This window comes from Myotis daubentonii, chromosome 2 (assembly GCF_963259705.1).
Source record: "Myotis daubentonii chromosome 2, mMyoDau2.1, whole genome shotgun sequence".
NCBI lineage: Eukaryota > Metazoa > Chordata > Mammalia > Chiroptera > Vespertilionidae > Myotis > Myotis daubentonii.
In genome coordinates this window covers 1,450,484-1,477,526 of record NC_081841.1, presented here as the reverse complement: position 1 = coordinate 1,477,526, position 27,043 = coordinate 1,450,484, and the positions used below count along the sequence as shown (strand labels likewise).

The following is a 27,043-nucleotide window of genomic DNA, read 5'->3' as shown; positions in this document are numbered from 1 at the left end:
GTAAGCGCGGCCCCGGGCCCCCTTTGCTCAGGGGCCCCCTTCGCTGGGCTCAGCTGCCTCCTGCGCAGCCTGGACTGGGGATGAAGCCTGCACCCCAGGCCTGTGCCCTGGCCTCCGGGTTCGTAGGTCGCCGTTCACGCACTGAGCCCGGCCGGGCTCGCGTCCAGCCTCGCGTCCAGCCTCGCGTCCAGCCTTGTTAAGGCACACGGACGTGCGGTCGCAGAGCACAGTGGATCGGCCGTGTCTGCCGAAGAGCCGTGCTGGGAGCAGCGCTGTGCTTGTCTCCTCAGTGGCCGTGCTTGTTGTATCCGCACCACAAGCGATGGCCTCTCTTTTGCTGGCTGTTTAACGGGAAGTGGAGTCTGCCTCGGTACTTGGGTTCGTTTTATGGTTTCCTACCGCTTGGCGCACCTGGGAGGCCGGCTTTCGGGTCGGAGAGGAGAGCCCGTCACCACCGTCGGTGTCTGTCTTTCTGCTTGTCTGGGACGTCGGAGACCTCGATCCCATTGGCTCGAGGCGCCGTGCCCTGGCGGTAGTCCCGCCCCTTCATGTCTGTGGGGCTCCTGTGGCTGCTCCCGGAGCTGCAGGCCTGTCCAACCCCAGGGAGGCAGGGCCCTGCAGCTGCCCGAGCGGGGACGGGGCCTCGGGCACGGCTCTGGGGGGGCTGATGCCGTGCGGAGGGGCTGGATGTCCTGGGAACCTAGGTCTTGTGTTAGTCGATAGGCAGAACCCAGGTGTGGTCTCTGCAAGCATCGCTCCTCTGTGCTTGGCTTCCCCGCGTGTCCACGTTGGCTGCTCTGGCGCCCTGCAGCATCTGCGTTCCACCAGCAGCACTGACAGGGCTGTGGAGAGGGCGGGTGGAGAGGGCGTGCCCTCCCTTTAGAGTGTCTCTTACAGAGTGGCTCTTGCACTGCTCCTATCCCTCTGGCTGGACTGCCCCCCTGTGGTCGCTCTGTCTGGTACAGACCAGGCATCCGTGGGTCTTATTGCATGGGCCATGTGCCCTGTCAAGGCTGGGTGGCTGGTAGGCCGGGCACTGCTGCCCTCCCGCCCAGGCCGGGCAGCCGTGTGCGGATGGCACCCGAGGGCCTGCAGGAGCCGAGAGCAGCATCCTCGGTGCCAGCTGCGCGTGCGGGGGACGCCGGGCGGGGGGAGCACTGCATGTTGCCTGTGAGTCAATGAAAGTCAGGTGGTTGGAGTTGTAGGAAGAGGTGGACACCAGTTGGCGTTTGTTGATGCTTTAACAGCAGTGACGGCGGGAAGCGGGCAGTTTGTATTTAAGTGAAAGCGTGCGTCCTGATGCCTCTGATGGCTCACTGTTCGCTTCACCACGTGCTCCATTCTCTCCCAGATTTTCGAGAGGATCCTGTTCATATGGGCTATTCGTCACCCTGCCAGCGGCTACGTCCAGGGCATCAATGACCTGGTCACCCCTTTCTTCGTGGTCTTCATCTGCGAGCACACGGGTAAGAGCACGTCCTGGCGCGCTTCCTCACAGTCGGTAACCATGAACTTGTGGGCCTTTCTGTGGGTGATTGCACCACGTGGAGAATTGCCACCAAGTGTAGCGTCAGGAAGGTGAGCTAACAACAGGAAGTGTGGTCTTCTTGCCGTAACAGCCCTGGTCCAGGTGCCTCGCCACTGAGGCCAGGGTGCAGCTGCCACTGTTGGTACCTTGTTTTTGGTGACGTGTGAGCGGGAGTGTAGTCCACGCCAAGGGTCTCGCTCTCCGTCAGTACCAGCTCTGTGTGCACCTGCGTGCTGTGGGAGGTGGGGTATTAGTGGTGTGACTGTGCTGTGGGAGGTGGGGTATTAGTGGTGTGACTGTGCTGTGGGAGGTGGGGTCTTACTGGTGTGACTGTGCTGTGGGAGGTGGGGTATTAGTGGTGTGACTGCGTGCTGTGGGAGGTGGGGTATTAGTGGTGTGACTGCGTGCTGTGGGAGGTGGGGTATTAGTGGTGTGACTGTGCTGTGGGAGGTGGGGTATTAGTGGTGTGACTGCGTGCTGTGGGAGGTGGGGTATTAGTGGTGTGACTGCGTGCTGTGGGAGGTGGGGTATTAGTGGTGTGACTGTGCTGTGGGAGGTGGGGTCTTACTGGTGTGACTGTGCTGTGGGAGGTGGGGTATTAGTGGTGTGACTGCGTGCTGTGGGAGGTGGGGTATTAGTGGTGTGACTGCGTGCTGTGGGAGGTGGGGTATTAGTGGTGTGACCGCGTGCTGTGGGAGGTGGGGTATTAGTGGTGTGACTGCGTGCTGTGGGAGGTGGGGTATTAGTGGTGTGACTGCGTGCTGTGGGAGGTGGGGTATTAGTGGTGTGACTGCGTGCTGTGGGAGGTGGGGTATTAGTGGTGTGAGTGCGTGCTGTGGGAGGTGGGGTATTAGTGGTGTGAGTGCGTGCTGTGGGAGGTGGGGTATTAGTGGTGTGACTGCGTGCTGTGGGAGGTGGGGTATTAGTGGTGTGACTGTGCTGTGGGAGGTGGGGTATTAGTGGTGTGACTGCGTGCTGTGGGAGGTGGGGTATTAGTGGTGTGACCGCGTGCTGTGGGAGGTGGGGTATTAGTGGTGTGACTGCGTGCTGTGGGAGGTGGGGTATTAGTGGTGTGACTGCGTGCTGTGGGAGGTGGGGTATTAGTGGTGTGAGTGCGTGCTGTGGGAGGTGGGGTATTAGTGGTGTGAGTGCGTGCTGTGGGAGGTGGGGTATTAGTGGTGTGAGTGCGTGCTGTGGGAGGTGGGGTATTAGTGGTGTGACCGCGTGCTGTGGGAGGTGGGGTGTTAGTGGTGTGACCGCGTGCTGTGGGAGGTGGGGTATTAGTGGTGTGAGTGCGTGCTGTGGGAGGTGGGGTATTAGTGGTGTGACTGCGTGCTGTGGGAGGTGGGGTATTAGTGGTGTGACTGCGTGCTGTGGGAGGTGGGGTATTAGTGGTGTGAGTGCGTGCTGTGGGAGGTGGGGTATTAGTGGTGTGAGTGCGTGCTGTGGGAGGTGGGGTATTAGTGGTGTGAGTGCGTGCTGTGGGAGGTGGGGTATTAGTGGTGTGACCGCGTGCTGTGGGAGGTGGGGTGTTAGTGGTGTGACCGCGTGCTGTGGGAGGTGGGGTATTAGTGGTGTGAGTGCGTGCTGTGGGAGGTGGGGTATTAGTGGTGTGACCGCGTGCTGTGGGAGGTGGGGTGTTAGTGGTGTGACCGCGTGCTGTGGGAGGTGGGGTGTTAGTGGTGTGACCGCGTGCTGTGGGAGGTGGGGTATTAGTGGTGTGACTGTGCTGTGGGAGGTGGGGTATTAGTGGTGTGACTGTGCTGTGGGAGGTGGGGTATTAGTGGTGTGACTGTGCTGTGGGAGGTGGGGTATTAGTGGTGTGACTGTGCTGTGGGAGGTGGGGTATTAGTGGTGTGACTGTGCTGTGGGAGGTGGGGTATTAGTGGTGTGACTGTGCTGTGGGAGGTGGGGTGTTAGTGGTGTGACCGCGTGCTGTGGGAGGTGGGGTATTAGTGGTGTGACTGTGCTGTGGGAGGTGGGGTATTAGTGGTGTGACTGTGCTGTGGGAGGTGGGGTATTAGTGGTGTGACTGTGCTGTGGGAGGTGGGGTATTAGTGGTGTGACTGTGCTGTGGGAGGTGGGGTATTAGTGGTGTGACTGTGCTGTGGGAGGTGGGGTGTTAGTGGTGTGACCGCGTGCTGTGGGAGGTGGGGTATTAGTGGTGTGACCGCGTGCTGTGGGAGGTGGGGTATTAGTGGTGTGACCGCGTGCTGTGGGAGGTGGGGTATTAGTGGTGTGACCGCGTGCTGTGGGAGGTGGGCCGTGTTAGGGGGATGCTTTGCTTACCAGGTAAAGACGGGTCGTCTCTGATGACATTTCTGCACATTTCACCACCTCTCTTCTGGACGCACCAGCGGTTCTTTTTCTGGAAGCTGTGTTAATTACGTGCACGATGACCGGTTTGATGGAGGTTCGGGTGGGCCGTGTGGCTGCTATTGAACCCGCGTGCGTCTCCTTCCCTCTGTGTCCTCAGAAAAAGCTCCAATGCTCTGTGTGAGGGCTGTGCTCTCACCCGGCCGCGGGCAGAGGGGACAGCAGGCAGGCCTGCTCCCTGGCTGCAGCCTTTCTGTGGCCGCGGCTGTGACAGTCTCCGTGTGGCCCTCCGTCCTGGGATTCGCGTGTCCATGCATGTCTCCGCCGATTCCGTGTCCGGTGGGTCCCGTCCCTGCAGCGGAGACCCGGCTTCCTGGAGGACAGCTCTCCGAGGAGGACGGTGCTCGGTTAGGGCACTTCATTGAGCACCTCGCACCTCGTTCCCCTGCTGATGTCAGAGGAGGGCTTCTCATTACTCAGCAGCTAATGAGCGGCGGGCTCCCTCCCTCATCTCCCGCGTCGGGAGAGGCCGCAGGAGGCCGGGCCTGCCCTCCACTCCGCCGCTCACAGCCGCTCTTAATGCCTGAGCAGGAGGCCCCTGTCAGCAGACGTCAAGGCTGCTAATTGAGAAAGATCAGCCGAGATGTGATTGGAGAATTGATGTTCCATGTTAACTAGACCATTTAATTAACGTGGTAAATAAGTTCGTCCTAACTGCTTGGCCCCTATCGTGCGCGAGGCCCCGGCGGCCCTGAGCGCGTTTGCTGGCTCAGCCGCGGGACGGGGCGGAGGGACGTGGACGTGGTGCTGATGACGCAGCACGTGCTGCAGAGGAGAACAGCTGGAGAGGGAGAGCGTGCGAGCACCTGCCGCCGGGACGGGCTGGCGATGAGGCCGCTGTGGGGATGGTTGCCCGGGAGCCGCTGGGAGTCCGGGCTGGTGGGCTCGTCCGGGAGTGCAGGGCAGGGTCCGTCCTGACCCCAGTGTCAGGGCCGCCAGGCTGGGTTGAGTTTGGCTCCAGGGCCTGATGTGGCTGCCCGCCTCCAGGCGAGGCTCTCTCTGCGGAGGAGTCTGGGCCTCGGTGGTCAGGCCGCTGCCACTGCTGAGCCCCGCGCTGGGATGCGGCTCCGCAGCTGCCAGGTCCGGCCACTCTGCCCAGCTGCGGGGGCCCGCGGGGCAGGGACCGGAGGCAGAGCCCGCCTCCTTGGCTGCTGTTCGGCCTGAGTGAGTGAGAGCACGGGGAGCGCAGAGCCTGTGCCGGGTGTGCGGAGTGAGCAGGAGGTGCTGCTGTGGGCACTGACGTGCCCCCGGCGTCTCCGCCGTGGCGATCCTGCAGAAAATGCAGCTCGTGCCACCTTTGGTGTGGAGGGCACAGGGCCAGAGGCCACAGGGCATGTCGGCTGAGAGCGCTGTTCTCGTATCTTCCCGACCCGTCCTCATGGGCTCCTGCCCCCAGCGGGTCTGCGATCGCCTCCTGAGGCAGAGGCCGGGGAGGGGCGTGTGTGGCGGGGGAAGGGGGGCCGCTTTGGAGGCAAGACGGGGGTGTCTCAGGAGTCCAGTGTGCGGACGGTTTCAAGGGAGGAGTGGTAGGCAGCGTGCGGTGCCACAGGCGTGCAGCTAGAACTTAACCGAGCGCCTGCCGTTGTGACCTGCCAGACGTGGGCAGAGGGTGGTGGCAGGTCCAGGGGGGGGGCGTGCATGAGCCCCTCCTGGGGCAGCCGTGGGGACACGGGATGGTGGGTGGAGTGGCCGCAGGCCTCATACCGAAGGTCTGTGTGTGCCTGACGGACAGTGGTGCCTTAGTTTCCCACATGCAGCATCGAGGCTAGAGACTGTGATGTTGTGACATGACCGCCACACAAGTCTAGCTCCCGTCTGCCACCACAGAGGAACGCTTTTTCTCGTGATGGGACTCTCCAGGCTCCTCTCAGCAACTCTCAGAGAAGCACCGGCGTCCTTACCCCAGTCCCCGAGCTCACATCGCCCGCGTGGGCACCTGCGTCTGTCCCCGGGACTCCCTCCCCTGCCCCCCAGCTCCCTTTGAAGAGCTGTGGGTTCTGGACAGTTTCTCTTTCTGTTCTGGGAGTTACCGGGTGGTGGGAGCCCGTGCTCTTCACCCGGCAGCAAGGTCGTCGTGGTCTGCCCTTCGGTTTCCTCTGCGCCCCCCGCGCCAGAGCCTGCAGCTGCGGGAACTTCCGAGAGCAGCTTTAGGGAGATGGGCTCACGTGCGGGCAGTTCACCGTGGAGTGAAGAACTCGGTGGGTTCATAGTAGCACAGCCATCACCACCTGTTAGCGACAGAGTATTTCCATCGTCCTGAAAGGAATTGCAAATCCAGGAGCCGTCACTCCCGGCCCCGTCCGCCCCGTCCGCCCCGGCAGCCGCCGTCTCCTTCTGCCCGCAGCTCACGTGAGTGACGCCTGCACTGTGGGGCCGGGCCGGCTCCTCTCACGGAGCGTATCTTCGCCCGTCCGCGTCATAGCATGTACCCATCCATGTCGGAGCGTGCCAGTGCCTTGGCCCCTTTATGACCAGCTAGCACTTGGTTGTATGCACAGACACGTTCCCTCTACCCGTTCATGCGTGGAAGGAGCCGGCTCTCGGGCTCGGCGGTTGCTGGGAATGACGCGCTGAGGACCTGGGGCACAGGCGTCCTGAGGACATGGTGTCCTTTCTCCCGGTCACGCACCCGCAGTGGGATTGCGGGGCCACACGGCAACTCCTCGTGTCACAGTTTGGGGGACCGCAGACTGCTGTCAGCGTGGCCGCCCCATGGACATCCCCAGCCAAGTGGGGGGCTCCAGTCTGTGCACCTCCTCCCCACCCTCGCTGCTGCTTTCACTTTAAAATGAGGTGCAGTACACGCGTCCCTCACAGCTTTTGGGACCATGACTGGGGTTTGCCTTGTCACTGTGGGGTGTTCCTCTCCCCGCCTCGCCCCCAGGCGGTGTGGGCCCCTTGCACGGGGCGTGTGTCCGTGTGCATCGCTCTGCGCCGAGGGAGGCCAGGCGGATCCCTGGGGAGGGCGCTGGTGTGATGCACAGGCCGGCCACACAGCTCTCAGCACTCTCCATGGGCTGCTGGCTGAGCACAGGCACAGGTGGGGCGGGGGGTGGCAAGGGAGGGGTGGACGGCCGTGTGGAGGAGGGGCAAGCCCCCCACAGACCGCCCACCTTGAGGGCAGCACTGCTCGTCTCTTCTCTTTGCGGCCATCATTGCACTGAGCACCTCTCCGTGTAGCATGTGGGGCCGGGGGGGGGGGGGGCTGCGTGCTCCCATCCCGCACCCGCTTCCCCCGCAGGAGTCACTAGTGGGCTTGGTGGGCGTCTGGCCTCCACCAGCTCCATTGGGTCCTCCGTTCCTGTGTCTCCGTGTGTGAGCCCTCCCCCGTGTGCCCACCCGAGCTCGGCCTCTGAGCGCAGAGCCTTCTCGGGGCCGCAGGGTAGAAGTCGGATCGGCTGGTTTCCGCCCCTGCAGGCTCAGCTGGGCACGTGGTCCCAGCGTCCAGACCAGCGCCGGGAGGAAGGGGGACGCACCGCCCGCCCGGAGCCTGCGCTGTGTTTCCCGCCCCGCCCTCTGCTCTGGGCCGTGCGCCTGCGCCTGGGCCTGTGCGCGGCCCCATCGGGCCCCGGTGAGCGGGGCGCGGCCACCCCACTCCTGGTGACGCTGTTATGCCATATTCCCGCTAAGTCTCTTTCCGTGCGTGGTATTTACGTAGTCCAGAGCACATTGTGTATAAAACTCTGCTTTGTGCTTTGTTCCCGTTTAACCTCGTAGCATAAGCTTTCCCGTGTTGTTAAGTCTTTGTCAAGATCACTTCTGCTCCTGCACGTAGCATTCTGTGGAGATGATGTAGCCTGATTCATGAAGCCAGTCCACTGTTGTGCAATTTTGAGGTCCGCCCCCTGGCTGTGATGTAATTTCTAAGTAAAGCCAGTATTTTTCAAACAGTGACTGTCATATTTAACAATGTTAAATTTGGTTTAAAAGTAAGAAACATTATTCCATCACCTTGAATTGCACAGTTTAAGCAGAGAATTATATTTTAGTTCTACTAAATATTTTCACCATAGTAAAAGCGAAGAAGCACCCCCCGACCTTAGCCTCCATTTAAACTTAGACTCAGTTCTGAGGGGCACTTTGGACCCACACCTGCAGAGACTGGACGTGGGCGGGGCCCTGGGGGAGGCGTGATGACACGTGGGAAGGTGAGGGTTGTTTTATAATTGATTCTCATGATCTGCATGTGTGAGCTCAGATTTGCTTTTATATGTCATTTTCTCTTAAAATAATGACTTTGGAAACCTGTGGAATGGGGTTGGAATAAATGCATGTACTTACGAACATGAATATTTATTTGCATTTTCCTATTTGTAAGTCAGAATCTCAGAAGTAGGGGTTGTTTTAAATGTGTTCATTTTGCCCGGAGAAGACCTTTCTGGTGCCGGCCGTGGAGCCGGGAGCGCCCTGGCGTGGTCATTAGCGCAGGCTGGTGGGGGGGGTGGCCCAGGAGATAAGCAGGAGCCTGGTCAGCCCATGCGGGCGCCGCTGCCATCCTCCTGCCTGTGTCCATGATCGGAGTGCTGGGCTGTGAGTGACAGGGAGGGGAGAGCTGCTGCCAGTTTCTCACGATAAATCACAGTTAGATAAATTGTTTTAACTTCCCTTGTTTGCATTTAAGTTTTACCTCATTGCAAAGGCATTAAACATTGTTGAAAATGTCTTTTTAAGAAGGAGTGACACACCACGTCCATAAGAGGTAGGAAAACCAGACAGAAGACCACCAAGGAGCCAGAAGGAAGATGAGCCAAGCAGAAACCAGCTGACCCGGGTCCACAGGGCCTGGCCCCCACAGCAGCTCCTCTCAGCACTAGGGCGCCGGCCGTGCAAACCAGCGCTGGCCCTGAGGCCGCCCTGCACACCCGGCGGGAAGGCATGCGCAGTGTGTCCTCTGACCACAGTGACTTTAAGTTAGACCCCAAATGAAGGAAAGTCGAAGAACTTGACAAATAATGAAAATTGTAGAACACACTCATAAAAAGCATTATGTTAGAGAAGAAAGTAGAAGGAAAATTAGAAATTACTTAGAAATGAGTGAAAATAAAAACACAACATACCACAACTTATGGGATGCAGCTCAAGCAGCGCTCCAGGAGAAATGACTTTTTGTAAATGACTATGTTAAAAACACCTCAAATCATTCACTCTTCAATTTCATCAACTAGAAAAAGAAAAACACACTGAAGCCCAGACAGGCAGCAGGAAGGAGATAAAGGCTAGGACAGAAATAAGTGAATTGGAAAAGAGAAAAACAACAGAGGGAACCAATAAAACCAAAGATGGTTCTTTAAAAATCTCAGAAAAATGGACAAGCCTTTACCCGGACGACCCAGAAAGAAGGAGCACTCCTGCCCCTGACAGCGCGAGGGGTAGAATGAGCAGCACGAGGCGAACGTGGCGGACAGCTCTCCGATTAGGTAGCGGAGATGGAAGGAGCCGCGCCCAGGAAGACAGTTCCCCAACAGCCAGGCCATGGCGCCACGGGCTTGTCGAACGCCAGGCCTGACACGGCTGTGAAGGTGTATCTGAGACGTAACGAGACTGGAAGGACGAGCCTTTGCTTAGAGCCAGCCGCCTGCACAGCGGGTGGGCCGCCTCGGATAGCTGGCGGCCCTGAGAGCAAAGACAGGTTCCCTGGGGAAGGGGGAAACATTCTCCTCCGACGGAAACCCAGCCTGAGCGCCCAGCTGTCCTGCAGACCTCAGCCTTGCCAGCCCCCTGACTGTGTGCGCCTGTCCCTCTCAATAACTCTCTCTCCCAACGTGTGTGCACATGCCTGTCAGCATCAGCACCTGTGTGGACATGTACAAGAGCAGCGCAGCTACGAGACTGAGTTCGTGGTTTAAAGAATCCCCACAAGGAAGAGCTTAGGACCAGCTGACTTCCCTGGTGAGTCCCACCAGGCATTAACAAAGAAGTCTCAGCACCCCTCACAGATTCTCCCAAAAGTAGAAGAGGTGGGATCCTTTTCAATTTATTCCGAAACCCTGATACCACAGTGAGAAGAGACATCCCAAGGAAAGAAAACCGCAGAGTAACGTCCCTCAGGAAGATGGATGTAACAGTCCGTCTGAATGTGGCAACACAGCAAAGGGTGAGGCATCATGACAAGTGGGATGCAGCCCAGGAATGCAAGGTTGGCTTAATATATGAAAACCCGTGAATGCAGTGCGCTATATGATTAACAGAATAAAGGGAAAAAAACCACAAGATCATCTCAATTGATGAATATTTGACAAAATCTAACACGCTTTCATGAAAAAAACACACATTCAACAAACTAGGACTAGAAGAACTTCCTCCTATGAGAGCATCCGTGAAGACTCCTAGTTCCCATCGGACTGAACGGGAAGGACGGGGAGCTCTCCCCCAAGGTGTCAGCATCTCCACCCTGCTCAGCGGGCACGGGTTCCAGCTGGCGGCTCAGCAGAAAGGAAGCAGTGGTGCCCAGGATGGAAACGAGGAAGTGATCTCGTACATAGAAAACCCCAAGGAATCCACTGACAACCAGGAACGCTAATAAGCAATCAGCCAGGGGGAAGGAGTGGAGATCCAGGTACTAAATCAGTTGTATTTTTCTACACTTGCAGTGTACAACCCGAAAGTGAAACTGTGAAACGATTCCACATCAAATGAATAAAATAGTGTACATTTAGCCAAAAAAAATAGAAGGTTTGTCCTCTCAAAACCAAGCACGTGGTTGAACTGTGTTAAGGAAGCTCTCAGTAAGGAAAGGACGTCTGTGTCCGTGGTTGGGGGAGTCGGAAGTACGTGGATGGCAGTCTCCCCAGAGTGACCGAAAGACTCCCTCTGTCCCGGGCAGAATGGCACCTGGCTTGGTAGCAGAAATGGGCAGGTTTGTCTAAATTCATATGGAAATTCAAGGAATCCAGAGTAGCCAGAACAACTACTACAAAACTGCAGTAACGAGCGAGTGTCACTCTGGCACGTGGACAGACACGTGGCTCGTGGAGCTATAGGCTTGTGTGGCGTGGACCTTCATCTCGATGGTGATTGTTTGACAGGGACGCCAAGACCACTCAGTGGCGAGATGGTCTTTTTCCACAAATGGTGCTGGGACGTCTAGATATCGACACGCAGACAACTAAAGTCCATCTCTGCCTTGCACCGCAGACAAAATAGGTGACCTGTGAACCTCCTGTAAGAGACACAGGCCGGGTCGTCAGCCGCGGTGAGGCCGTGGTTGCGGAGGTGTGACACCAAAGGCAAAAGTGGCGAGAGAACGTAGGCCAACCACACCAAGATGGGCGCTCTCTGCGCTGGCACCGCAGAGCGGGGGAGTCAGCACAGCACGCAGCTGAGAAACGTGCATCTGCAGCAAGCGACGAGCTCTCACCACTCCAGGCCCCTGTTAAACACGGCGGAGCATTTGAATCTGCGCTTCTTTAGGGAACACACACCGCAGATAAGCTCACGGAAAGACGCTGCCATAACCAATGGGGTGCAACCCCAAGCCTCGCCGAGAGACCCCATGCGCCCGCGGGGACGGCGGCGCTCACACAGGAGACACAGACGCGGATCTGGCGCGTTGCTGGGGCTGTAAACTGGTGCAGTGGCTCCGGCAGACTGCCTGGCGCTCCAGCCCACGCGGGACGTGGTGGTGTGGGACCAGCAGCTGGCACAGGGCACTGTTCATCTCGGCTCGTCAGTGCGAGGGGTGAGTAAAGGGTGCTGCGCCAGCGGCAGGCGGGAGAAAGGACGGCACACCTCCCGCTCCAATGCGACTAGCCTCGGTGCTGGTGACAGAGCCAGTCACAGGGCCACACGGTCCCTCCCGGCCCCGGGAACGCGCGGAACAGACGGTCACGGAGCACAGCGTGGATGCTGAGTGCGGTTGCTCGTGCCACGGAGAGTCCAGAAATCCCGGCGCTGCAGCCAGGCCTTGGAAGAGAGGCCTCCCCCACGAGTGGGAGCCCAGTAGGAGGTGCTGGGGAGGGTGTGAGCGGCCCTGGCAGGTCTCAGGAATTCCACGGACCCCCTTTGCCATGTGAGGACCACAGCCCCGGGGGTGTGGGCTCAACCGAAGGCTTCGGAGACCCTCATCCTCCCTCCCCCACTCGCAGGCTGGCTTGGGGTTTTTCTCTCACACAGTGTCCAGTGGTGAATGTTCCCTTTATTCTTAAACATATTTTTACTGATTTCAGAGAGGAAAGGAGAGGGAGAGAGACAGCAGTCATTGGGCGGCTGCCTCCTGCACGCCCCGCACTGGGGATCGAGCCCGCAACCCGGGAGGGGGCTGATGATGGCCTCAGGGTTGCCCTCACCTGCAGGGGATGGAGTGGCCACTCCCGAGAAGCCGGCGGTGGAGGCTCGGCTCTGCAGGGCGGCAGGAACTGGGGCCTGGATGTGGACCGGCCGGCGGCTGTCGGCCGCCCAGCACCCAGCGGCCTGTGTCCCTGCCGTCTCCTCCGAGGGGGCGCGCCTCGCGTCCACCGGGAAATGCAGGACCGTCCCCAGGGCAGGTGGGGAAGCGTGGCCTGTTGCCCACTTTCCTGCCGAGGTCTGAGCTCCTGTTGTTGGTTTCCCGCGTGGCCTCAGTGACGTGACGGCAGGGAGTTCCTCGACCAAGGAGACGAGAGTGGTGGCAGCTCTCATGCTGGAAGGCCCTGCAGACGCGCAGACGGTGGCTGCCAGCGTGGCTGCCGAGAGGGAGCCCTGTCGGTGCCCGTCGTCTGCTGGGTGCGGTGACCCGCAAAGCCAACAGCAGGCCGCTCCAGGAGGGGCGGTCCCGGGGGACTCCTCCTGGCCCACCCGGGGTTATGGCGCTCGCTCTCTGATGGCGCATCCAGGGTGTGGTTGCCGTGAGATGTGTGTGAGCTGCGTGCACACCGTGGGTAGAGACAGGCTTCCGATCCCCGCTTTCCCTCCGCCTGCACGCGGGGCAGCTGCCTTGCTCGGCCTCGGCCTCAGGGTTGCAGACAGGCAGTGCTTTCCGCCGCCGCCTCGAGGTGCTGGGAACTGGGGACAGACCACAGGGCGCAGGCGCTGTTATTACAGCTCTGATGGCGTTTGTATTTAATCATCACTGTTGCAATAACAACATCACTTTGCTAATAACACACAGAGCCACTTCAGAAGCACATTCTGGAACGACAGCGTCTGGGGGCGAGGCAGCAGCGCCTGATGCAGGTCCTTCACGCAGGTTCCTGGGTCCTGTATTACGGGTTTCTAAAGAATCATCAAGGGCGTGGCGTTGCCAGGGCCACGGGCGTGGAGGGCACGGGGTGAGCGGCCGGACTTCAGAGTGATGGGCCGTCTGGATTGGCTTGAGCGCGGTGGGGCGTCACCAGCCGTCATGCTGGGTCTGGGCCCGGGGAGCGTGCTTCGTGATGACGTGCCCTTGGGCCCAGCGCCTCTGTCAGCCGTCCAGTCCGCAGAGCTGTGCGCGGGCCAGCGTCGCAGAGTGACCGAGGGCTTCTCGTTCAGCCCCCAGGCTGCACAAACCTGACTGCTCACCGACGGGATCGGTGCTGCTGCGAGCAGACGGCCCAGTGCGTGCTCTGTGTGCTGGTGCCTGTCCGTCAGGCAGCCTGCCCCTCGGCCTGGCAGTGACCACAGGGGCCCTGCTGGCGAGTGGCAGGACGGATGGACCGCCCAGGGCGTGGTGTCAGAGGGGCCGAGGGGCACTCGGGAGGAGCAGTTCTAGTGGGGTCGCTGGGCGCTGGGTGCTGGGCGGTTACAGCTCTGCCCGTGCATGGTTCCCTGCCTGACTCATCGGGCTCTCGCCTCCAGGAGCCTTCCCACCCCCTCCAGGCAGGATGGGCCTTCCCCGGTGGAAGCCAGTGTTGTGGCCTCTCCATCCAGCTCGGCCAGCATGTCATGGCAGCTCTTCGGGCTGTGTTGGGCGCCACTCCCAGGTCTTGCAAGCCCGCTCCGTCAGCAGAGGCCGTTGGTGCTGGCAGGGACTTGGCTATCACAGCGATGCAGTTGTGACCAGGAGGAAGAGAGGCTGTGTGAGAGGTTTCTTCTGGGCTGCGGCCCCTAGGTGTTCAGGGCGCCCCCGGCTGGCGGGGGCCCGGCCTCACCCCCTGGCACGCACTAGCACATGCTGCCCGGCTGGCAGGCGGCTGCGATGGGTGGAGGGAAGGTGCCACAGTCTGTCCCGAGTCCTGCCTGTCCCTGCTGTCCGTTCTCCCGTGTAAGTGCCTGCGCGGTCAGTGTCCTCTCCTCTCTGCTCTGCTGCAGCCCCGCCCAGGCGGGGGCAGGGCTCGGGACCCTGAGCCCTGGAGGGGAGGGGGCGGCGTCCCAGCAGCCCCCACGGGTCGGCGTCCGTGCCTTCATTCTCGTCCATGGGCCCGAGGATGCGGGCTCCCTGACCGTGAGGGAGGTGCTTGAGGACACGCTGTGAGTGGAATAAGCAGTGTCTTCACGTGTTTTGGGGCATAAATTAGCAAAATGCTTCCGAATGTCACAGCCGATTGGAATGGAAACGCCTGGCCCGGGGAGGTTGAGGGGCCCCGCCCGGGTCCAGGGAGCTTTCAGACCAGCGCTGGCAGCGACGGGGTTACCCCGGAGGATTTTATTGAACCACAAAACCCTATTTATAGCCCATGTCAGGAGCAATTAAACTGAGTGATGATTAAGAAAGTTTAACAGTTGACTAATAGGATGCGGTCTGACAGCCGTTTCTCCTCATCGGAAAGCACGTTTACGCGTTAATAACAGTGAAGGCTGGGCCGCGGGCCCTGCTCTGGGTGATTGCGCGCTGCGATGCGGCTCTGTCTAGTGTTGCGCCGTGTGTTCCTTATGAAAAATTAAAATGCCAATTACGACTTTTTGATTTATTAGCGAAGTGGCTTGTTAATGTTGACTTACTGCAAGCAGGGCTAATTAGCACCTATCGATGTATTTGATTAAAGTACCCCAACTGGGGTCGCAAAAGAAAGGTCAGGCAGCATGAGTTACTTCCCGGCCGCTCCCACGGCTCCCGTGTCCGCGAGGAGGCGGCCCCTCACTGACCAGAGGTGTGTGTGCTGGGCGGACCTCAGAGGTGGCTCTGGTGCGAGCCCCGCACCGGCCCGGGCCGGCACCGGGGAGTCCCCCCCCCCCACCCCCCCCCCCCGTGTGGGGCGCTGGTTTCCAGGCACCCGGGAGCGTGACTCCATCACTTACCTCCCAGGGGGGACAGTGAGTGGGGCGTGAATAAAAGCAGCAGGATCTGTCACCTGCACCTCGGTGCTGGCTCACCAAACAGTGTCTGTGGCCCGGCCGGTGGCTCGGTGGCTGAGCATGATCTAATGAACCAGGAGGTCACGGTTCGATTCCCGGTCAGGACACAGGCCCGGGTTTCAGGCTCGATCCCCAGTGTGGGGTGTGCAGGAGGCAGCTGATCCATGATTCTCTCTCATCATTGGTGTTTCTTTCTCTCCCTCTCCCTTCCTCTCTGACATCATAAGAAAAAAAAAAGTGTGTGCATGCATGAATGTCACCCACTGAATTCTCACCCCCCAGCTCAGTGCTGGAGTCCCCCCTGCGCCTCAGAATGTGACTGTATTTGGGTAATTACAGGGGTGACTGAGGCACTGAGGTCACGAGGGTGGGCCCTGGTCCAGTGTGACTGTTGTCCACATAGAGGAGGTCAGGACAGACTCCCATGGCTTTTGTGAAATCCCTGGGGAAGGCATGCTTCACGCTGTGTCCCACGCAGGACCCAGGGCCTGGCTTGCACTTTGCAGCCCACGCAGTAGGACCACACACCACAGGGCCCCGGCGCTCTGAGGGGTGAGGAAGGCGCACCCTGCCTGCAGGAGGGAGCGGTGGGCTCGCCGATGGTGGGTGCTGCGAGGGGTCCCCGTCTTGCTGGATGGTGCTCTCGCGGAAGGCGGTGCAGACACAGCCCTCCGGGCCGGTGACAGCGTGACCGCGGGCGGCGCCTGCCGCTTCAGCACTGTGTCCCAGGGTCTGCGAGCCTGCAGGGCCCAGGCGGCCCCGTTGCCACCCACGGGTCGGGGGCCCTGACGGGAAAGGCCAGGGCCTCCCACTCCCCTCCCTCTGCCTTCCCGAGCTCCTTTGACACTGTCTGCTCAGGTCCCAGGGGACCAGACCCCACCCGCCTCGCCCGCCTCCGCTCTTGAGCGAGCCCGCAGTCTCTTGCTCCCGCACGTTCCTCTTCTGGTGTGTTCAGTGTGTCATGGTTTCTCTGCACCTTTGAGCACCCACCCGGCTTGGGCTTGTCCGAGTCCCTCATGCTGGTGGCCTGTGGTCAGCACTGCCCTGATTGCATGGCCCTGGCCTGCGTGGCAGCCTTTCCAGCACCGCCCCCCCGCCCCCATGGCCTCTGAAGAGGCCACTGGGTCCACAGGCCTCTTGGGAATGTTTCTTCCCAGCCGCCCAGCCGCCCTCAGAGCCGGCTCCCCAGTGGAGGAGGGTGTCGGGCAGGAGCTGTCTGTGCTCACGCGTGGCCATGGCCACTGAGACCCGGCCGAGGGCAGGACCCCAGCTGCGTTCCAGCTGAGCATTCTTCCCGCCGCCCCACAAGGCCTGCGCGGCTTCCCTCGGGCAGGGCGTGGTCCGCGCTCCCCACAGGTGCCCGTGTGAGGCGCAGGGCAGGGCCCAGGTCCACACATCTGCTTGGTCTGCCATCTTTTTGAATCTTGCTTTAGGGACCCTCCAGCTGGCCTGAAGTGTGCAGTCCCGGGCCCTGTCACCCTGGACACCGGGGACTCCGGGCGCGCTCGGGCTGAGCCTCGCCCCGCGGCTCGTGGACGAGAGCACGTCCCACGGGAGTGTCTGGAGAGTGCGTCCTTCCGAGCAGCCGAGTCCTGTTGACTCAGTGTGGGCACTGCCACCAGCAGAGCAGGCCAGACTTGACTACCGTCCCGGCTCAGCGGGGCTGCGCTCATCCCCCAGCCAGGGGATCTGGGTTTTGTTCCTTCCGTTCTTCGCAGAACGTCTTGGCAGAGTTCCCTGTTTAGGATCCAGTCACTTGCGTGCCTCCTTCCTCTGTGCTGTGCGCTCGCTGACGTCGGCCGGGGACGTGGGCATGACGGAGGTCACTCCTGTCCTGGAGCAGCCTGGTGGGAGCGGGGGACAGAGCAGACAAGTAGGACATGGTGGGGGCGACACGTCTGTGACACAGGCCAGGAGGGGGCCGTGGTGGTGCGGCAGCCGCCTGCCACCCGTCCTCGGTGCCCGTGCCCAGAGCCTGGCACCTCATGCTGGGGGGGTCTGGTCCTGGCACTGTCTTTCCTGAGGTGAGGGCCTCAGTGATGGCGCCCAGTGTGTCTGTGCCGCGGGAGCAGTCGGGGGGTGCGGGCCCTGGCGGGGGCATTGGCCCTTCCTTCCCCGGTCGGATTCCTCACCACCTGCCATGCTTGCAGGCACCAGCTTGGTGAGTGAACCCGATGGGCAGGGGTCCCCGAGGGCTTCCCCTTCCCTCTAGAAGGAGCCCGCTCCAGAGCCTGGCCCAGGCGCCTCGTGGTCCCCGAGACCCCCTCCTGCCTCAGTTGTGCAGACTCCCGAGCAGCTGCCCGGCTCTGGGCTCCACAGGCCCTTCCTCCCGTCGCCTGTCCCGTCCCTGGGTGCTCAGTTCTGTGTCTCCCAGGGCTCAGTCCAGTGCCCGTCTGTGGCTCCGGCCCCGTGCTCTCCGAGCTGCCTGAGCGGTCCCTGTCACACTGTGACGCACACTCTCTACCTGGCTGGGTCTTTTTAAAAAGTAAATTTTAAAAAGTCCTCACCTGACCGGGACTCTGAGCCACAGCCTAGCCGTGCCCTCACCAGGACTGTGACCCGCAGCCTAGCCGTGCCCTCACCGGGACTGTGAGCCGCAGCCTAGCCGTGCCCTCACCGGGACTGTGACCCACAGCCTAGCCGTGCCCTCACCGGGACTGGAACTGCCACCTCCTGGCGTAGGGACGATGCTCCCGCCCACTGAACACCTGGCCAGGCCCGGCTGGATCTAATTTGCAGACGTGGCCATGGGAGCACCATCTCCCTGCAGGTGCCCCTGCTCAGCGAATAGCAATGACACAGCCAGTCGGTGCAGGTTGAGTGAGTCAGTGGGACCAGGCGGGGCGGGCCTGCCTCAGCCTCCCCTCCCTGCCCTGTGTTTTTCTGCACATCAGGTGCTCCATCCACGTTAACAGTGGCGTCAATGTTTCAATAGACAGCATTTCTGTTACCCACCACTCCCGTCACAGCCACGTCAGAACCAAAGATCCAGGCACGAGGGCCTCACAGCTGCAGCAGCTTCCCCACTCGCTCCCGCCCCGTGACACCCGGGGACCGTGGCGGCGGTTAGTCTGCACCCTGCAGTTGGACAGTATTTACAGCAGGATTAAACATTTCGCCGCAGTCCAATTTCAGCACCACGCCAGTTGCTCTGCTGAGCCGGAGTTTTATGAATTGACAGCCTTGGACGGTGGCCGCTCTCCCCAGCAGGACTGTCTCTGCGGACCTGAAGTCCCTGTGATTAAGGGCTCAACGCCCCGTCACGAGCTGCCAGGTGCTGACCTTCAACCCCCCGCGGGCGCGTGCGGGAGACGCGGCTGCAGGGCGGTTCTGGCTGCTGGTGAGCACCCGATGCCGCGGGGCGATGGGCCTGGTCCTCACCGCTGCCTCCCTCCTCGCGCCGCCTGCTCTTCCACAGGCGCTGGCTCCGAGGGCTGTGCGCGAGGCGTGTCCTGGAAGCCCTCGAGGTCCGGGGCATGGCTTACCCTGGTGGTCCCGGTCCCGGACCCAGCTGCCATCCGGCTCACCACGAGGGGCCGTCGCTGTGCCAGGCCTCGTCCCTGCCAGGCCCTGCTCCCAGTGAGGTGCTCCTCCGCCGGCCGCCTGGTCCTGGGCAGCGAGCCGCCTCGGGCGACCCGGCGCTCGGGGGCTGCTGTGCTCACAGGCGCTATTGCCACGTGACAGGGGGCGGGGGATGGAGGGATTGTTCTTTCATCGGCGAAGTCATACTTTCTAGACTTGTGTCTGCCCAGGGAGCTCAGTGGGCGCTGGCTCGTGCTGCCCCGTCTCAGGCGCAGTGAGACCCAGGCAGAGGGCGTGGCTCCGATTTCAGGGGAACGTTGGCACCTGGCTGTGCCCTTCCTGGCCAGTGCCCAGCTGCAGCCTTGCCTGTTGGCTACTCAGCAAGGTTCAGATGAGTGGCCCGCAGGAAGCGGCACCCAGAATGTGGAAGCTGCGCTCTGCCCGTCGGTGGCAGCTGTGCCCCGCCTGGGCCTCTCCTGGGCCTCTGCGCTCATCACCACGCGCCTCGGTGCTGGCCCACCGCCCGCTCCTGCCTTTCTGCTTTTTCAAATCGCTGGGCAGGCCTCTGAGTAAACGCCTTTACTGCATCACATTGGAGAGTAGCAAGTGGCCTGCGTGAGAAATGACACCTCCAACAGACGGCCCACATTCCCGTGGATAAAATAACGAGCCAGCTACACATGCGGAGAAATCAGCGTGGCTCCCACCGCCTGGGAGCAGCTGCGTCCCTGGGAGTCCCTGGGAGCAGCTGCGTCCCGCGGACCTGGCCGTGGGGCCCCGCCCCTGTGTACCAGGCGGTCGCGTCCTGGACGGCTTTTCTCTGTTTACCTTTCATCTCGGGAAGGAAGCATCTGAGAGCCTTGAAGGGCCTTGGAGGAGGAGAGTGGGCGGAAAGGGCCTCTGAAGAGGCTTCTGTGATTGCTGTTGACTCAGCGCTGGAGTTGGGAAGTCACCCAGCTGCTCCCGCGGGTGGGGTGTGGATTAAGTCGCAGGAACTCTTCCCAGCGAGGCCACCCCCTCAGGAGGCCGTTTCTACCATCTGTGACCTGGCCCTGGCCCAGGAAAGGCCTTATGCTGCTCCTGCTGGGGGGGGGGGGTCTGGTGGGCGGGCGAGGCCCAGGTGCCTCTGGGAGCCTCCAGCCCACAGCTGTGACCAGGGAGCTCCCACCTCCCACCGAGGCTGCCTGGCGGCCTCCAGGCAGGGCCTGGGCTGCGGGCGGCGGAGCACACAGCCTGGGTCTGAGATGTGCCCCCTCTCCCCTCCCCCACCTTCTCATCCCCAGGACTCTGACAACATTTATGTTTTCAATTTTAAAGTTGTTTTCCTTGCAAAGATGGCTTGCACAATTGCAAAGTAAAACAAAAGCAAATTAAATTAAAAACAGGATACACCATTTTTAGGTTCTTGTGAGTGTCATGCGGATGGCAGCTTCTTTACAAGGGTCTGAAGTCAGTTTGTCCGAACGTCTGATAGCATTTCTGCGAAGCGTCTGTGTTGCGTCTTTTGACTTTAATGGTGTTTCCTCATTAGGTTTTCCCACTCGAGGGACATCGTGGGTCTCGTAGCCTCTCAGACGCCTGCGCGGCTGCCTTCTTGGATCTTTGCTTGTCAATCCGGGGATTTACCTGCCGTGGCTTTGAAACCTCTCACCTTGGAAATGGTTTTAGAGGATTATCACTGAGCGTGTGTGGAATATCTTAGAATCAGGACTTGAAAGCGTTACCGAGAACTTCCAGACCTCTGTTAGTTATAAGTAATTCATGTAGGTTTTCTCTTATTAGAGTGTGCATTGCTTGAGAAGCAATCATTTACAACATATTAATTATGTTAATTAATTGGAAAGGATTCAGAATATTCATTATCTGCGTCTGATTAGGTATTGAAATTGAGAAGCACTAAGTGATGAGGTGGAAGAGACATGAGTCACCTCCTTAGATCAAGAGAAATGGGCCTGGAGAGGTGACGGCAGAACAGCCTCCTCTGCGCCTGCGTGTCCTTGTCCCGTGTCCCGTGTCCGTGTCCGTGCCCTGTGTTGTGGTCCCCGGCTAACTCCGTGTCTTTCCCATGCTCTGCAGAGGAGGAGGATGTGGACATCGCCGATGTGTCGCGCGTGCCTGCGGACGTGCTGCGCAACGTGGAGGCCGACACGTACTGGTGCATGAGCCGGCTGCTGGATGGCATCCAGGTGAGCCGGCCGCGGGCGCGCCCTCCTCCGTCGGCAAAATGCACAGGCCTCCTCCAGGCCTCACTGCCCCAGGAAGGGGTCTGCAGGGAGAGGCCGAAAGTGTGGTGCACAGGGAGGGGCTCGGTGGAGGAAGCCGGGGTGACAGGCCTGGGGCTGGGGCGGGTGTGGATGCTGCAGGGTGTCCCTCAGGTACAGCGTGTGCGTCAGCCACTGCAGATGGTGGCGCAGGGAGAGCAGGGACAGCCTGTCACAGACGCCAGCGCTAGCGCAGCGAGCCCGTGGAGAGGTTCATGCTCCAAAGGCCAGCTCCCTGGCGCTCGGACCCTCCGATACCAGCTGAGACGCTGGAGCCTGGACCAGCCCGGGCCTCATCTCCAGCTCAGCTGGAAGGAGAGGGGTCCAGGGGCTGCTCTGGTGTTGGGGAAGGTGCCGCCAGGCGGCCCCAGGGCCCTGACTGGGCCTGTTGGTGCAGCCAGCGTGGCGGGAGCAGCGTGCCTGGCGCCCAGCGTGGGCAGAGAGGGTGGACGAGCCGGCCTGCCCCCGCCTCATGTGCGCTGAGTCCCGCTCGGTGGGGAGCGTCTGGGAGCTGGGACCGGAGCCCCGGTCGATACATTGACCGCTCGTGGAAGCGCTGCACAGGGTATTAAACAGCACGTGCCAGGTGCCTGCGCGCAGCAGAGGGTTCATTAAGAATGAGTCATTGAGCAGCAACTTGAAAATGAAAATGGAAAAAGACTCAATTTACAGCAGCATCGAGAAACGTAAAATCCATGCTGCTGCCCCGATGGATAGTTCATTCCCCTTAATTACCGAGCAGTGTCCTCGGCGGCCTCTGGCCCCGTGGCCTCTGACCTCTGGCCCGGCCCAGCCGGCCCGGCTCTGGCGGCGGCGCCTGGAGTTGCTCTGCCGTCCATGTGCCTGTCCTCTTGGCCCGAGACATCTTTCCTGGGTCAGTCCCTGAGGGCCTGGCCGGGTCCTGCTGTCGGAACACAGTCCGTTTTCACACAAAAAACAGCCGATGCCCCCCCCGCCCCCCCCCCCCCCCCGCCCCATTGGCTGTGCTGTTTGCACACCTGACAGCAGAGCGCGGCCTGGCATGGCTCCTCCTGTGGCGGCAGCCCTTTCACAGACGTGGTTTTGAGGATCCCCCCCCCGCCCCCCCCCAGTTTGAGGTTGGTCAGCGCGTTCTTCAGCCAGTGCTTCCTGCTGAGCAGAGTGCTCTGGTGACGACGTGGACTCGCGTTCCATGTCTCCTGCGTCCTGACCACAGGCCCGCTGCCGCCGCTGCCCAGGCCTCCTGCTCTCTTCCCGGGGCCGTGTTGTGGTCGCTTTGCTGTTGCTGTCACGCAGGTCGGCCTGGAGTGTCCTGCACGTGTGGCAGCAGGTGGGAGGTGTTGCCCATCGGGGCTCTTGGAGACTCGGTGCCAGGCTGGTACTGAGGCCTGTCACACAGGCACCTGTGCCTGGCCCAGCCCAGACCGCGGCTCCAGGGGAAAGCCGGTGTTCAGGACTCGCCACGCTGTTGCGCTGCGCCCAGCGAGCCGATCCTACCCGTCAAGGGCAGTGGCGCCTCCCCACGGCCAAGCGCCCGAGCCGGCCTCCCCCGGCCTCGCCCAGCTGCCCGCCGAGCCCACGCTGTCGTTGGGGAGGGACTGAAGGCTGACTTCCCGGCCCAGCCCCCACCCGAGCCCCAAGGCCACACGCGCCAGCACCCGGGCTCTTCTGGAACACAGGCCCTTCATGGCTTGGCTCCTAAGAGAACCCGTCTTCCCTACCTGGGTTTTCAGCAAATTGAGAAACAAAACCGTGGCAGGGGGAGACCAGAGAAGAACTGCTGTTCCTGCTCAGTGAGAAGGTGGAGATGCCGTCTCGTGTGAGAGCCAGGAACCCGGCCAGCTGAGCCCCAGGATCATGCTTCCCCCATCAGAGCCAGCGCGGGCCAGGCAGGCCATCCCCTGGGCAGCAGAGCCTTTGGGGAGCAGTGCCCCGGGGCACAGCCTTGGGGTGCACAGCCTTCCTGGGGAACGGCCCCCTCAGGTGGAAGGAGGGCTGACCCTCCCAGGTTCAGCAATGCATGAGGTGCCTTTGGGGTGGACATTCTGAGGACGAAGAAGGTGCGGGAGTGGCACCAACTGCTTCCCCCCCCCATTTAGAAGCAGCCCCCACGTTTGGGGATGTTGCCCCCCAGCTACTCCAGCTCATTGTGGTGCTCACGAGGCCCCTGGTCAGCCAGGGTCGTGGCCTCCTCGGAGCGGCGAGGAGCGGCCCTCGGCCTCAGGCTGCCTCAGTGCACCTGTCCTTGAGCGCTCGCCTGGGGCCGCGGGCGGGTGTGCCTCCGAGTGTGTCAGGATCGGCCATTAACCCGCTCCACCTCTGCCCGAGGACGCCGGGCCACTGTCCTTTACTCCTCCTCCTTGATGTGCCCGCGTCCACTCAGCCCCCCGCCATCCCGCCACCAGGTCCCGTGGCCACACATGAGCTTCCAGCACAGCCGCCGCCTGTGGTGTCCCTCCCCCTGCTCCCTGCTCTCCAGCGGGAAAGCAAGTCTTCATGGCCAGCCCCGTGCGCTCAGACCAAGCCCAGCTGTGCCTCCTGTTAAAGTGCACGGACACCAGCGCTCACTGTCCTCAGCTTGGGCTCTGTCTCAGCCAGAGGGCCTTCCAGGTCTCCCTGACGCTCACACTTTCTCGGCGCCCTGAATCCTGTCCCTCACCCCAGCCTCTGGCTGCCCTCACTTCTCAGGAGATCAGTGTGCAGCAGCCACCCCCTGGGAGAGCCCGCCCAGGATCACGGAGGGCTGTGCAGGGACGGGGCAGAGACGGGGGAGGGGGGCCGTTGGAGCCCCGAGCCGCCCCTGGGACCCGCTGGGAGAAATCTCCCCGAAAGCAGTGGCGCCTGAACGCGTGCGTTTCCGTTTCTGGAGAAACGGTCCAGCGGCGGCGCCCGCTCTGGCTCGGTCCCGGTCCATGCGCATGCCCGTGGCCGAGTGGGCGTGGCCGTGCTAGACGCAGAGCGTGTGCCCGTGGGGCCCTCGGCCTCGGACACTGGCGCTGGCCTGCGGGGCAGCCTCTCCCCCAGACAGAGCCGGGGGCCCGTGAGTGACACCCGGCCACGTGCTCCCCCGTCCCGCCTCCAGGTTTGGGATCTCCTAGCTCCGTGGGCACGTCCCCTCAGAGCAGCGACCTGCGTGGTCGGTCACCACATGAGATCCAGGTCGCCCCCACTTCCCTCCTGGGCCCTGGATGCCGAGTGGGAAGGGGGCGGCCCCTCGAGTGCTGCACGCACCCCTGCCCATCACTGGAGGCCAGCAGCCCTCGTGCCCGGGCTGCGTGCGGGCCCTGCTGTCGCCCATGTGGGCAGCAGGCGCCCCACGACCTGCAGCAGGGGTGGGGGCGTCCGGCCCGTGGGCTGAGGAAGGCCCCCACCGTCATGGCCCTGGCCCTGCCAAGGCATTAGGGGCGAGTTAGTTAAATGTTTGACCAAAGTGGAGGGTAGTTTTAAGTTGATGACTTTGTGTGGCCTGTGAGTGATGCTGTGAGTGCCCAGACGGCCCTGGGCAGCGTGAGGCTCCAAGGACCTTTATGTCCAAGATGTAACCTCGACATGCTGACCCTGTTGTGTAGGAACGAGGCCTCAGCTCCGTTTCTCGTCAGCTTCGTCCTCTGAAAGCCCCAAAGTCAGCCCGCCCCTTGGCCCGCCCACTGTGAACAAGCCGAGCCCCTGGCATCAGGTTGTGGACCCACGCTCTGCCCAGTCAGCATGCAGCCAGGCACCGGGCAGAGGGAGAGCGGCTTCCGGTGGTGCTTGCCCACCAGGCGCTGGCTGGCTGTGCCCCCTTCTGCAGAAGCACCGGGTCTCAGCCCGCGGCCGTGGGGAGGACGTGTCTCACCGCAGGGAGGGTCCGCACCGGGCCGAGGGGAACGTCCGGCTCGCGTTGGGCGGCACCTCCGCTCCCTTTGCAGGCCCCAGGGCGGGCGTGGCACGGGGGGTGCTCTCCGGCCCTCCGCCATCCCGGCGCGTAGAGGTCCGTTCCCGCAGGAGGCCAGCTGCTGCCTCGTTCTGAACATGCTGAGCGCTGGCTGAGGGTGTGGCCGTGGCCAGGGCTGTGGTGTGGGGCACCCGGGGGGGACGGGGTGCCTCTGCCCTCCAGCCGAGCTGGGCTCCGGGTGATGGCAGTGCCGGCCGTGGAGTGGACCTGGCGGGCAGCCCCGTTCTCCCAGGCACAGACGAGGAGGCGGAGCCGAGAGAGGTCACAGGCTCCCACGCCAGCTCCGTCTGACCTGAGACCCCCCTGGGACTTAGACTGGTGTTCCTGTCTCCGTCTGTGAGTGTCGTCACCGCGTTCATGGGGAGTGGCCACACGCTCACTCTCCCGGGCAGGCACCGTGCTGTGGGCCCTTGGATTGTTGGCGTGACGTGGCACTGCCAGCGCCGGGCTGGTCGCCATCCCACGTGGCTGTGCCGAGCGCTGTCCGCTTCCAGCAGGCACTCCGGAAGCGAGCTGCCCCCTCAGTGCCCGAGTGTCCTCGTCTGTGTGTCCCCCCCCTCGCAGGGACACTGCGTTCACTGCTCCTGGGATGGTGCTGGCCTCTGACATCAGAGGGCGGACTGGCCCTCCTCGGAGCCTGGCATGTGGGCACACGTGTCCCCCTGCGCATCCCTCTGGAACGCCGCATGGCTGTGTGTGTGACGTCGCTGTTATCTTCCCTCAGGACAACTACACCTTCGCCCAGCCCGGGATCCAGATGAAAGTGAGGATGCTGGAGGAGCTCGTGGGCCGCATCGACGGTGAGCCGCTCCCGAGGCCTCTGCGGGGGGCGGGCAGGGAGGTGGCTGTGGGACCTGGGACTCTGCCCACCTGCAGGGTGGCAGGAGCCTCCTCGCCCAGCCTGGGCCCCCCTGGGGCAGCAGCGTGCACCCCCGAGGCCACGGCTGGTGCAGGGCAGCGTGCACCCCTGAGGCCACCGCTGGGGCGGGCAGCGTGCACCCCCAAGGCCACCCCTGGGGCGGGCAGCGTGCACCCCCGAGGCCATCCCTGGGGCAGCAGCGCCCCTCCTGAGGGACAGAACCAGGACGCAGTCCTGTGAGGGAGTCGGGAGCGCTGAGCGGGTAGCCGGGGCTGCCACCGCCTGGCGAGGTGCGCACTCCCGGTGCCCTTGGGCCTCCGTTCCCGCCTCTGCACTCACTGCTGTCAGGGATGCTGGCGTGATTTCTCCACGGGGTCTGGTTAATTGCCGGGTCTGGAAATAACGTCTTCCACATTACGGGGAGATTAAAGTGTGTGCTCGGCCGCCTTAGGTTGTGCTTTCTGTTTAAGTGGGGGCTGCGCAAGGCTGTCCCCTTCACCTTAGAATAACCCCCTCTGGTGCTGACGGTCATGTGGGAGCGGAGTTTAATGACGTGACGTGGAGACGATGCTGGCCGCCGAGCGCGCACTCCTGGTAGTTGTTGACTTAGTGCACAGAGCGTTGACACAGCGACACGATGCAGAACCAGGCGGCGACCTGTGACAGCAGCTGGCCAGCGAGGTCCGGAGGAGGGGGGTGGTTGTCCATAAAGAGCCCGTGTGAGCGTGGCCACGGGCTCCCTGAATACGCAGAGTGTGTGCTTTGCTGCACCGTGGCCGTGGGCCTGCCCCCCAGCCCTGCCTCCGTGCTCGTGCATCCCCCCCACCCGTGTGGCGCTGTCCCCACAGACAGCTGCAGTGCGATCCCCACAGGAACGGCTCTGGGCCGGGGAGCGTTGATTGACGTGGCCCTCCTCCCCATCTCCCTCCTCCCAGCCGCTATGGCCTGGGATGCCTCGTGCTCAGTGAGGGCTCGATGAGGGCTCTAGCCTGGTGGTGTGGGAGGCTGTCTCTGCACCTGTGGCCTGTCCTTCCGGGCCCTCAGGACACGGCAGGGCCCGCTCAGCCGCTCTGGGTGCCTGCTCGTGGCGGGAGGGCGAGGGCTGGCCCCAGCTCAAGGCAGAAGGCTGCTCCCCTTCAGATGACCCTCCCCCAGGTGCGTGCTCAGCGCTTAATGCCGCCGAGACTCCTTAACTAAACAAGGAGACTCCAAGTGCAGCCATTACCCTCGACCTGCGGACAAGGCAGCCGTCGTCGGCTTTCAAACGGCTCCCCAGTCGTTTGTGCTCCCGGCCGCAGGCTCTGGAGGGCAGGGCTGTGTGTGGTTTTACTCGCTCACCACAGAGTGTCCCTCTCAGGTCAGGGCGGGCGGCCTCGGCGCTGATCACTCCACGC

At 62.0% G+C, this 27,043-nt stretch overlaps 1 protein-coding gene across 2 annotated transcripts in view; it reads left to right on the top strand.

Annotated features, from left to right (window-relative positions):
- Positions 1-27,043, top strand: part of TBC1D22A (TBC1 domain family member 22A) — a 119,829-nt gene that overhangs the window by 65,221 nt on the left and 27,565 nt on the right. For both annotated transcript variants that reach the window (XM_059681353.1, XM_059681352.1), the window contains 3 exons: positions 1,352-1,466; positions 20,693-20,802; positions 25,515-25,590. In XM_059681353.1, coding sequence (XP_059537336.1) covers positions 1,352-1,466; positions 20,693-20,802; positions 25,515-25,590 — 301 coding nt within the window. The remainder of the gene's footprint in view (positions 1-1,351; positions 1,467-20,692; positions 20,803-25,514; positions 25,591-27,043) is intronic.